This window comes from Cygnus atratus, chromosome 1 (assembly GCF_013377495.2).
Source record: "Cygnus atratus isolate AKBS03 ecotype Queensland, Australia chromosome 1, CAtr_DNAZoo_HiC_assembly, whole genome shotgun sequence".
Classification (NCBI taxonomy): domain Eukaryota; kingdom Metazoa; phylum Chordata; class Aves; order Anseriformes; family Anatidae; genus Cygnus; species Cygnus atratus.
The window spans coordinates 125,571,162-125,583,400 of record NC_066362.1 but is presented as its reverse complement, the minus strand read 5'-3'; the positions used below and the strand labels follow the sequence as shown (position 1 = coordinate 125,583,400).

Sequence of the window (12,239 nt, the reverse complement as noted above, 5' to 3'; positions counted from 1 at the left end):
GGCTCCCTCCAACCACGACAGCACTGCTTCACCCAGAGCATGGCTGAGTCCGCCCAGCAGAGTCCTGCCAGAGCCAGCCTGGCTGAATGGGTCGATCTGAGTCTCTCCTGCCCTTGGCTCCAAGGAGCATCAGCAGCTCTGGCCCAGCAAGACCAGTTCTGAGGTGGGGATTATGCAGCCAGACTAAGCCACCTGGCTAAGAAGCCCTAAGCACCCATCTTACTTATGTCTTTTTCTCATTTGCACTATTCCTGTTTCTCCACTGTTGGTTTTAGTTCTAATTTGTTATAAAAGTTCCTAGTAGATAAGATGCTTTAATATCATCCAGAAACATGATATCTGTGATCAATGTTGACTAAAGAAGAATAAATTTAACTTCACATTCAAAACTCAATGTTAAATACTTCCAGTAAACTACTGGCATCGGAGCACAGAATTTAATCTGTCAGGGAGTATTTTCACGCTTCTGCAGGTTCACAATTTCTGGTTTTAATTTGCAAACGTATAGTCTTCACACTCAATCTCTACTTCTTGATAAATAATCCCAAAAGGTCTCCAAATGTTGGGTTTCAAAACCTGTCTAATATTGTTAAGCTGAAACAATAAATTACACCACAGGGCAGCAGGTAGTAATAGACCCTTCCAAAGCCTTCCTATAACTTTTCCTGCTGTATTTCACCAATTCCAGTCTAGATAAATACTGTTCATGAAATCCTGGCAGCAGATATCATCCTGTTGCTTAAGTGGAACTACATACCCTTGAAACAGTTCCTATACAGGCCTCAGCATCAAAAACAGAACGGTGTATATAGGAAGTCTTCAGTAAATGGCCAGTTACTCCCATGAATGATCCCTGTTTGTCAGCTGCGGTACCTAAGATTGGTAGGTAGTGCTCTAAGGTTGATTTAAAGGTTTTCTTACATCAATGGTAGGGACTCCCTTAAAAATAAAAATCAAAAAGCACCCTTTTTTCTTACCTCCTCCACTTCTTCAGGTGTTAGTTCTTTTCTTTTATGAGGGTGGCCTGCACCAGGTCGAAATGCTCCCATTGGGATGTTAATATTAGCCTGCGAGAAGGAAATTAGGATGTGTATAATAGCAACTGATAGATAGATGCACAATGGTAAGTGGCAAAACTCCAAAGGGGTGCAACGAGGGTATGGACGGTATTGCGGTTTCCGAGCACTTACGGCATCATCACAATACTCCCATGGTGAGGGCAGAAAACATTGCCTATGGAAGAACAGCAAAAATGTATCTGTTTCCTCATGTGACCCAGCCTGGCTTATTTTAAAAGTCAAATGGTGTGATCAACTAAATGCACAAATTATACCTATTCTTATCTCGTGATCTCAGAAGAGAAGCTGCTCGTAGGAAATGTCATCAAAATATCATGACTCCCACTTGTAAAACCAGCGGGTGAATCGGTAATGCTATTGAGAGTAAACAGAGAACCTTCAAACAGCGACCTGCTTTATTGTCGTTTACCATCTGACTGATTTGCACAAAATGAAGATGAACAATCCCCTCCTTCTGCTCAAATCCTGGCCCTGCAGATTGTGCCCCAAATTGGGTAGCCACAGGAACACAGCCCACTCTTCTTAGTACCAACAAATGTTCTGGCAGCTGCAATCCAGCATCAAACAAATTAAGTATCCATTTGCCAAGAAATAAACACCTTTTTTTCATTTTTTTTTCACTTTTATTTATGTACAGTGATGTTACCATTTCAGTGGGGCTGGCAAAATGTCTGTAGAGCTGTATATTTTATAGACAACTGGGCATTCATTTCGTATGCTTTTTCACTGAGCTTTAGTTTATATATTGCAAAACCTTTCAGCTGCACTTATTAAGTTCCCAGGAGACAAGGCATTTTCAGCCTCACAGTACTTAACCCATTATTTCATTTATGAGTGGAAAAAACCTGCTCTTCTCTTTTTAATTTTAAGCATCTCCCCAGCCAGGCGCTGGTATCTCCAGTCAGCTGCTTTTTTTGGAATAGGAAACAGTTTAGTGCTTTACAGAGAGCGTGGCCGTACAGGTTTGCAGAGCTGAAATATCAGAACTATTCCCAAGACAGATCTCTCCTCCTGGTGCTTGTTTTGAACTCGGTCATCCATTCCCCTTGGAGTCAATAAAGCAGAAGTCAGCCTCCCACTGCCACCTGAGGCTGACCACAAAACCCTAATTCTGATACCTGGTCCTTGCATTTCCTACTGTGACTAAAAATGGTTCAGGAATAAAAATAAATCAAGTGCCAGACTGCTAATTAAATTAAATAAGCCATTCTTTGCTCTGCTTCAGCATTTTCAGAGTGCTCTGTGTCACACTACAGCGGTTTGAACTATTTTATCTGCAAAGTGCATTCATTTCAGAGTTTGGACAAGACATAAAATATTAACTCAGCAAAACGAGCAGCCTTTAAGACACAGTTTAACGCTGTCTGGATCTGGTAACACACCACACTATAACACACAATAAATTAAAATATTTCTAGTACAAAATAAAAGTGTGCCTAATTTCCTAGCAGCTCCTGACCAGAGGTACCAGAATCCTGAGCCATAAATCTCCCTCCTAATCCAAGGCCAGTCCATGCCAGTGGATAATCTGCTGTGTTATGGGTGAGTGGTGGACTAAGTCCTGTATGCCAGTGCAGCTCTGCAAGGACTGTGCTGTGCTGTGATCAGCACAAGTGTGCTGTTGTGTTTTTAAAATCCTCTTCGGGGCTCTTGCCACGTGGTTGCTGGGATGGAGATACGAGTCTTGGTGACCTCTTCTTTGCCTGCTTCTCCATCTGGTAAATTGCTAAATTGGACATTTTTTGTTCCACACTCCTGAAGCTGTAAATTATAATTGCTGTAGACAGACTTTGTAGATGCGGTTATTATTTTTAATCACACTGATTCTTACTGGGCTTGCATCTTTGTTTCTGGAAAGTGCCTACCATATTTTGGATGTCATTGTAGTTTTCATGAGTGGAAATGTGTACTCATCTACTCTACTAAGATCTTTGTGAATGGACTTAAGGAAAAATATCTGTAAGCATGAAACACAGCATAAATTTCTGATTTGTCTTGATTAAACCGATATTTAGAGATTTGTTGGTCTCCCTTTTTCTTCTACAGAGAGAAGGCATCTAGATTAGGAACTTCTGGATCTTATACCACTGGTAGCCAAGCATGAGCTTAGGGACCCTGGTTTTCTGTTACCCCAAACTACTCTTGGGAACCAGCTGCTACCCTTAGCTCTCCCACGTCTGTATTTAGTGGCTGTGGGCATGTGAAACCTTTAGTGTATGTCCAGTACAGTCAGAAAGAAGCCACTTCTGACACGGAGCAAAATCGGACACTTCAGTCAGTAAGGTGGCATTACATTTCCATCACTGTAGCACTATGTTTATCCTCCAGGGGATGTCAATTCTACTATAATAGCACCTAATGGCAAAGGATCCTAATATATGAATCACAATATATAAAAGTAACGTGACATTTTGAGTCACAGTTCTCAGAGTTTTCAAAAAGAGATAGGCATCAACTCAAGGGCATGTCTCCCTGCTGGAGCAACCTTTGACACAATGTTTAATAGATTTATTTAAGTTTGTGCAGTAGTTTTCCTAGGGATTCAAATTGCCTTTGCAAAAATTAAAGTTTCTTAAAATATTAAACTTAGTGATTAAACTTATTGTACTCTCTTAAGAGACAAACTAGATGAATTTATTCACATTTAAAAGTTGGAAGGTCATCAGAAAACTAAAAAGGAGTTGCTACTTAGAGGAAAAGAGTAAACCGAATTCATTCTTTAAAAACCATTGTACATACCTATGAAGTTCAAATGTAAAATGTAAACACTTTTGAGCTAAAAATTATCTACAATTTTTCATTAGTCATACAAACATTTCCATAGCCTCTATATGAGGCACAACAATTTCAACTGAGTGACATCAATGGCTTCTGCTAATTTCAAATGAATTAGTATGGTAGTTTGAATGTCTGTTCCAGTACTCTTGATGATGATGATGGTCAGAATTAGCATTTTTATGTTGCCTTGCCACTTCAGTATGCTGTGTAGCCACTGGGTAATTAGTTTTGATGCCCCAATCCACTAGTTTAGTATTACCTTGGGGAAACAGACGGTAGGTCAGAAATTCTGTTTTGTGCTTCTTACACATTTTCAAAGGAACCTGAACTCATGGGAAAAGTTGATTGCAAGTGCATTTTACAGAATACATGAAAATTTTGCACAATTCTGCAGCTCACTAATTATTTTTGCTTTTAGAAAAGAATCAATGATAGCATGACTTCAATGCAGTTTAATTACTTTATGATGATGCTGGGATAATTCTACAGGTGTTTCTTTTATAAGCATGTAACAATGAACTTCACCCTTATGAGCATATGCCATTTGAGGAGGTATGTGACATACAAGATTTTTTCTGATGAATACATCAACTTTTCTCTCATTTCATTTTGGCTTTAAAATGTTTTTAAATAAATATTGGAGTTTTTTGTTTTGTTTTGTTTTTTCACTGAGGAAATGCAGAAATGAAAAACTTTAATTAGCTATGCCATCTTTTTAGCCTTCAGTTCTTCCAAAATTACATAAATTCTGTGGAAAATCCAATAGTTGCAAGAATTAGTTTTACTCATAATGCTGATTGGTTTTGCAAAAGTATCACCATGTTTTACTTAGCTGATACACCAACAGACATAAGCTAACATTGGAAAGAACATAGAAGCAAGCAAGTAAGCAAACAGCCTGTCTGATCTGTCTTTTTCTCAGCTCAGATCATAAGATGCTCTTCAGGTCAACATTTTTCAATGCTTTCATAACTACCAAGCTTTTCACTTTGAAAGAATAATTCCCAGTTAGGACTTCTGCAGTGTTTTGTATGATCAAAATGCAGTTTGTCAAACAATGAAGGTTGAGATTTATTATTTTATTGTATTAGAAACATAAATACTGTCTCTTACCTGAATGGCTTTGACATGTGACGCTGGCTGCTTTGACATTTTTAAGACAGAGTCTTATCCCTGCAAGCAAAATGGGAAAGTGTTACAGGCTCTGACATTCTGATAGCTAGGAGAGATAAACTAGAACTTAACCCATGCTGCTTCTTGATAGGCATCCATTTCACCTGCCCATCTCCTGTTTCTGTCTCAGTTTCAGGGTTGCTTAGGTATTCCTTCTGAATAGCAGAAGGAGACAGAACACCTGAGCTTCTCCAATTAATCTTTCATAGCCACAAATGGAGATCTCTCTTTCACATTAAAAACAATAATGAGTAGAGATAAGGAATCTCTCAAACCTTTAATGGCATCGTAAAATGAGTAAGAATTAAAGGAAGCATCTGAGGATAAACAATGCATGATAATCTCTGTCATGGTATGTACAACAGAATTATTAGAACTCTAAGTTTAAACCTTCCTTCAAATAAAACATAACTTGCTACAAAGTTTTGATAAATTAAGCAATAACCATTTTCTGACTCACACATTCTTGTAAGTCTTTAATACATATAGACCGAAAATGATCAAGATGGTTAAACTGTAAATTCTCTTTGAGAATTGCTAGGGCACAAAGTAACTTCTTTTCAAAGTTTTAGATTTATTATTTTTCTTAGCACTAATGCAAAAAAAGGAACAGAGTTTTTCATATAATTTTATGCATGTGTAGAGATATGGACTGGTACAGAATTAATACGCAATAACAAAGAGAAGCACAACAAAGTGAAAGGATTTTTGTAAAGGTTAAAAAAAAAAGGCAAGAAAGAAATTTACTATCCCTTTAACTTCAATATCGTCTCGGCCTTTTACTCTTTCACTGAGATTTACTACTTTAACTGGACTAGACCTTTATCAAAGTCTGATCATTTAACCCAGCTCATTTTAATAAAAAATAAAATAGTAATACTAAAAGGTGGTAAGTAAGTATACATCCATCAGAGAACTCATTGATAACAACCAAATTATAGCATATTTTGGCTACAGTATTTTACCTGAGATTGGAAAGAATATACTGAGAAAAAGAATAAATGATGTAAGAGAGAAGAGCAGAAATATACCAAGAAGTCACAAGTGGGTCAGAGACTTTGGTATTCCAAAGAGCATAACTGTCCCATGGAGGTAGTATCAGAGAAAAGTATAGATCACTTGTAGGTTGGCTTCAGCCCAGAATATCAGTCTGAAACTGTATCCCTGGAGCTGCATGGAAGATTTGCTCTTGCCTACTCTCACATCAGCTTTATATCTGTGCCTAATTTGGAGCAGAACTTAAAGTGCAAGTGACTTGCCATTAGAGGTCTCTCTCTGATTGCACACTCAACTCTAAGAGTGCTGGCCAAACCAAAACATAGCCCTAACATCAGAGGGCATAGGCTTCAGGGTTAAATTGGTTCAGCTACATCAGTAAATGAATTTTAAAAAAAATAAAAAAAATCCCACCATGCAAAATGAAAACAGCACCGTTCTGGAGAATTTTACATTGCGGCAACATTTTGAAGTCTTAGACAGTTAGAACAACCTCAGAATTCAGTTTATGGGATGAAATCTTGGCCATTGGAGTTCACGACAACACTTGCACAGATTTCAATGAGCCAAAATTTCAGCCAAAGAATTTACTGCACTCTTTCAAAATCTTTGCTATGAATGGAAATAAGCATTTCCTCAGGATTGCCACGCAGCTTATACTGATGCGTTGTGCTGTTAATCAGCAGTTGTATTCCAAAGACAAATGCAAAACAATCTACCAGTTTATTGGAAAGACAGGGCTTATAATACATAAAAGTTTAATTAATTTTTCTTATCATCCTTTCCTTTTTCTAATCAGAATGAAAACAAAAGCACAGGAAATTAATATACAGCATTTTAAAACACTGTGTTTCTACTTTCTAAACATAGTCACAAAGAAATTCAGGCCAAGATGTACTTTTCCATATCTTTTGCATTGCAAAAACACTGCTCTGTGCTTCTTTGGCCACCTTGAGCTAAATGGGCAGGGATTTACATGGGATCTCTACTTCAAAAGAAGCAGAGCAATCGCGCTACTCAGCGAGGTCCTCTGGGCTCACAAGAAGTCTGTGTTTGCAATGATTGCAATCAGACACCGGTTCCTAAAGATGGACGTATGATACAATTGTGTAGGACTGCTTTTGGAGGAGGTGATTTTCCTTACCAGTTTGTGCTGTCCTCATTACTGCTGAAGAAATCAGGACAACAGCACACCACTGAGTAAAAATAGACAATCTTTCCCGGCTCTGTCCCCTTCCCTCCCTTTCCTTAGCTTCCCTCCAGCACAATACTGACCATCAGCTGTAGGAAAATAAACCCCAGATTGCAGATGCAGCTATTACTGAAGTGATTATTTAATTTTATAAATTTCTGTATTCTTTTGCCAGGTATATCAGAAAGTCCAGCGTGCTGCACTGATTGCGTTATTTCTGGCATCCCAAACAGATCTGCAAACTTAAACAAATAGTCTCCTCCACAGCCGAATCTCTCACGTGCATGCCCAGAGAAGCACAGAGCCATGCAGCCTTTATGCTCCGGTGTTTTTTTGGCCACCCCACACCTCACCTCTTACCTTTTATGGTCTGCATGCCGAGCCAAACTTAGGAAGCAATGGCAACAGGATTTCAGAGCTGTTTTATGCCAGGCTGCCCCTGCCAGTTCCCGTGCTCTCCTGACTTCCCAGTGAAAGTGACTGCTACTTTTTGCAGAGTGACATAAAGCCAGATTGTGAAAAGACTCTTTAAAAAACAAAGGACCTATCTACTGTCCATAAGCTAAAAATAATTTCTGACAGGGCTGCAGAAAGATAATAAGCTGACTGATTCAATTTGCTTTAAATACGATTTGATATCATAATGCCATCTTTTGTAATCTGTACAAGAGTTGTACAGTAGCTGATACACACCAGGAGGGACACACACACACACACACACCCCAGCTGAAAGCTGCCCCTTTCTGCCCTGCTGTACTTACGGCACCAAGCACAAAGGGTGTATTGGGCACAGAACTGCAGTGTATTATCTTATTAAAAGGCTTTGACAGGAACTACACCACTGTGAAACCCAGCTAGCACAAATAAAGAAGAGAAGCCCCCACTTCACAGCTTCCAGACTGCTACTACATGATGTAGGCAAAACACCGTAATATTTCCTGTAATGAAATTGTTTCCACCACTGTTACCTGTTAAGCTTACAATGAAAGAGCACCATTCTTAACATCAAATCTCCCATGTAACATTTCACTAGCTACAATAAACATATAGAAAACAATAAGCATGTACCTCTGTACATGTTCGAATTAGCGTTCGAGCTAATACAGTTATGCTTCTTACGAGTCAGCAGGTATTTAAATGACTTTCTGTTTTAAATCTTTTAAGATCCCCATAGACTATGAAGCAATAACTATAACAATCTGCTCTGAATACACTGCACAAGACATTAAAACAGGAAGAAAAACAGAACTACTGCAGTCACCTCACAGCCAGCTATTAAAGAGTTTTCACAAGTCTTCTGAGTTTTTAATTGACCCCTTCAAGATTATCTACTTATCTACTTATATAAGAAAAGTTCCAAACCGTCAAGTGAGTATATACACCTCCTTTCGATGCTGAAAGAGGTAGCCTCTTCCACCAGCTGAGATATTGACTGTGATCCTTTGAATGTGTCTGAAATAGCTCCGATGCTTTCAGCCTGGATGGCACCGAGAGCTGCTCCAGGCTGCAGTGGAACTCGGTTGAGAAGCAAAGTGTAAAAGAGAATTCCTGTCATAGCTTCCAGTTGTTCTTCCTAAATATAGCGTTTGATTCACCCTGCAGCTCAGTCCCCTGTGACACTTGACCGTCGTAAAACCAGGGCTCAAGTGTCAAGCAGTAGGTGGTGAAGGAACACACCTTTGGGTCCTTTTCCTGCCCCCCTCTCCCTGTCACCCAAGAGTGAGGCATACGATGGTGGGAGGTAATGCACACCTCCTCCACGGCGTGTGGGGCAGCACGTGCCTCCCTCCTGCCTCACTGGAGAAGGAAATAATTATGGAGACATAATTATGAAGAACTCACCTCGGTGGGACTATCTAGGGGAGGTGAATGCCACACCAGTGTGACTGTATTGCTGCTGGGTTGGGAGCGAGCTCGCATGGCAGCTGCCTCAGGGTCTTGGCATGGTGCTCCTGTGAGCAGGACAGCCATGATGGCAGGGAGGACGAGAGCTCCTGAAGCTGTAAGGCCATGGCTGCTAGCTATTGAACAGCAGGGGATGTGGGTGAAGCTAAAGGGTGAGGGGAGTTGATACAGTTTAATAAAGAAGTGAAATGTTCTTATACAATTGTGCTCATGCTACCCATGACTGCTGTCAGTGAAGGCTACTGAAGGAGACCTGACACAGCAAGTCGCATGTGGGGCACAGCCCCATGTTTCCACTCCCAGAAATGCAGCCTCCCATTCACTGCAGCTTCAGAGGAGAGAACTTTCCTCTTGGGTCCCCTTCCTCAGCTATGCCTGTTTTCCACTGACCCATAACCCTAACTGCGGCAGCAGCAGTGTTGCTGTTGGCAATGCTGCACAGGCCTCTGCTGGAGAAGGACCAGAGAACCTTTAAGTTCAACAATTTTTAAGTTCAACAAGATCGACAATTTCAAAATTACTGCCAAAGGTATATCTAACAACTAAATAATAATGGTTGGGGTAGTGATTTCAGGGAGGATTTTCCTTGACTTTAATTTATTTCGCCCACCACTCTTTTCATTTCAAGTACCTCCTCCAAGGGGAAGGTGACCTCCCAGACCACTTCAACAAGCCTGTGAATGACTCACTCTCTGGTGCCCTCCTTCCCAAGAGTGCTGCCATCTGGAAGCAGCTTATAAAGTTGGCGACTTGCTCTGGCAGCTTGTGGCTACTCATGGCCATGCCCTTTCCAGTACGGACACACAGGTAGGCATGCCACGGGCACATACATTTTTGCTAGGTCCACACAGGTGAAAATACGCATGGCAATCAGACCCTTCCTTAGAAAGGCTGGACATGACTGCTATAAAATGTCTTGAGGGGTGGAAGACTATGGCACTTGAAACATGGCAGAGTTTATAACAGAGCTCACAGTCCTATCTTTTGCCTAGAATGAAGGAGTTTGCTCCGTCACAGTCTAAGGTCATGCTTTCCAGGTGGCTGAGACCATGTTGAAGTATTGTTGGTGCCAGATGAGTGACTTTATTTACCTTTTTGTGAAGGTTCATATTTACAACAGAGGTTCTAGAAGGCAATGAAAGAGATGGCATATTTTTGTAACATGGTCTTGTACATGAATTTATTTCAAATTGTATTACAAATAGTTATATTACAAATCAGCTCTGAGATACAAGAAGCATACGCAGTTCTTTTTCCCGTGTGCCATTAAATTAGCGAAGGTTTTGTAATACAAACCAGGCCATTGTTTCCGTTTTATAATCCCATCGTTTTACAGATATGCTTGAGGAAGATCAAGTCAACACTGTTTCCTGCAATATTTTTATAATTTAGTAATATAATAGGTAACCTTAGTGATGTGCAGATAAGAAGAGAATCTACCTATGTCACTCACCTAACACCCATAAACTATCACAACTAAGCTGTACTAAATTTTGATGGACTTGAAGGAAAAGCCCATATTTTATCATTAAAATCAGAAAATGTAGCTCTGCATCGATTTTAAAGGAAAAAATATAATTTTTACAATAATTTTACGGAGTAACACTGCCTTTGAATAACCATTAGGATGCACAGCCCCATGACTTGCAGATTCATCTGCTAAATACATGCAGCCGATGATTTAATAAGTAAATCATGAGACATATGTGCATTTCAGATGATAGATTAAAAGCATGATGTGTTAGGCCCAGATAGCTGTACACTGTCACACAATGTATAAAATTATTGTCTTGTGTACAAAGATCCAAAAGAAATAGTAATGATATATTTAAAGTAGGAAAATCCCAATATAGTCCAAAATATACTTTTGCTGCATTTCTAGAAGCTTGTCTAATTAATATGTTTCCTGGAACAGCTTATTAGTTTAGAAAATGAAGTTGACGGTTAACAGAAACATGCATGTATCTTACTTCTTGACTGGGATATTTCACTGTATAATGTCAGAATTGTTTCTTTAGTCTGTCAATGCTTACTTAAATGTTTTCCTTTTTGAGAAACCTCATGAGCACAGATATAACTTCCCTGAGGCTCCCAAAAGAAAAATATTTTTCTATAATAGATCAAAATGCTTCAGCTTAATGCAGGCAATGTAACACAATTGAAACTGCAAGTCAACAAAGGAGCGGTCACAATCTCTGCTAGCTTGAAATAAGACTAGTTTTTACAGTAAGAAGTTAAAAAATACATTCCTGAAGTTTTGCTTCAAATTACCAGGTAGTAGCAACATATTGTAATATGTTCAGCAATGCAAAACTTTGCATCCTATCTTAAATTTAGCTCTATAAAATACAGTTTATTACTGGGTAAAATAGTGGGCTCAGGATACTAAGTATTTGGTTAATTATTTATCTTCATTTGAATTGTTTGGCAAAGAACATGAAAAGTTAGGCTGCAGTGCAAGATAAACTATTCTCCTCATTCAATACGTTTAGGTTTGAAAGTTATTGATACGTTTTTTTTAAAATCACAGTTATGACTAAGGTTTAAAAATAAGAAACCTGCTATCAGACTGATTTATCTGAGGACTAACCTAGAGGATCCTGGAGAAAAAAGAACACCATCTATCTTCTAACTTACATAAATTTTATTTGTACGTCTGGGCTCTTTTCCCTTAGCAAGGATGTGTCTACTGCAGGTAATAACTATTTGGCGCGGAGGCTTGATGAAAGAGAATTTTAGCAGTGGTACCGTCATATGAGGTTAGACAGAACAACAAAAGAAATTAAAATACTCCAGAGCTAGCAATCACTAGGCATTGGAGCCCATTCCTACTCTTGCTTTAAAATAAAAATACCTTTGCATCATAGATTTTAGAAAGACTGACAGACCTCAGCTGCTTTGTCAAAAGAAATACTGTCTGAGGAAGTATCATCTACTCTTTGATTGTTTCTCCCAGTTTTCCCCAATCTATACGTTTCTTAATATCAAGAAAAAAAAAATCACTTTCTCTTGAGTTTCTACATGTACAGCTATACCAACAACAACAACATCAGTCTGTTTCAATAGGGAATAGCATGCAAAAATGTTTGATATTATCTAATGGACAGGAAATCAAC

At 39.1% G+C, this 12,239-nt stretch overlaps 1 protein-coding gene across 1 annotated transcript in view; it reads right to left on the bottom strand.

Annotated features, from left to right (window-relative positions):
• The window catches only part of SMPX (small muscle protein X-linked), a 39,971-nt gene extending 30,782 nt beyond the window's left edge, over positions 1 to 9,189 (bottom strand). Inside the window, exons 1-2 of the mRNA XM_050712301.1 lie at positions 9,061 to 9,189; positions 978 to 1,067 (exon numbers count right to left, since the gene is read on the bottom strand). Coding sequence (XP_050568258.1) covers positions 978 to 1,067; positions 9,061 to 9,189 — 219 coding nt within the window. The remainder of the gene's footprint in view (positions 1 to 977; positions 1,068 to 9,060) is intronic.
• Positions 9,190 to 12,239: the final 3,050 nt, after the last annotated feature.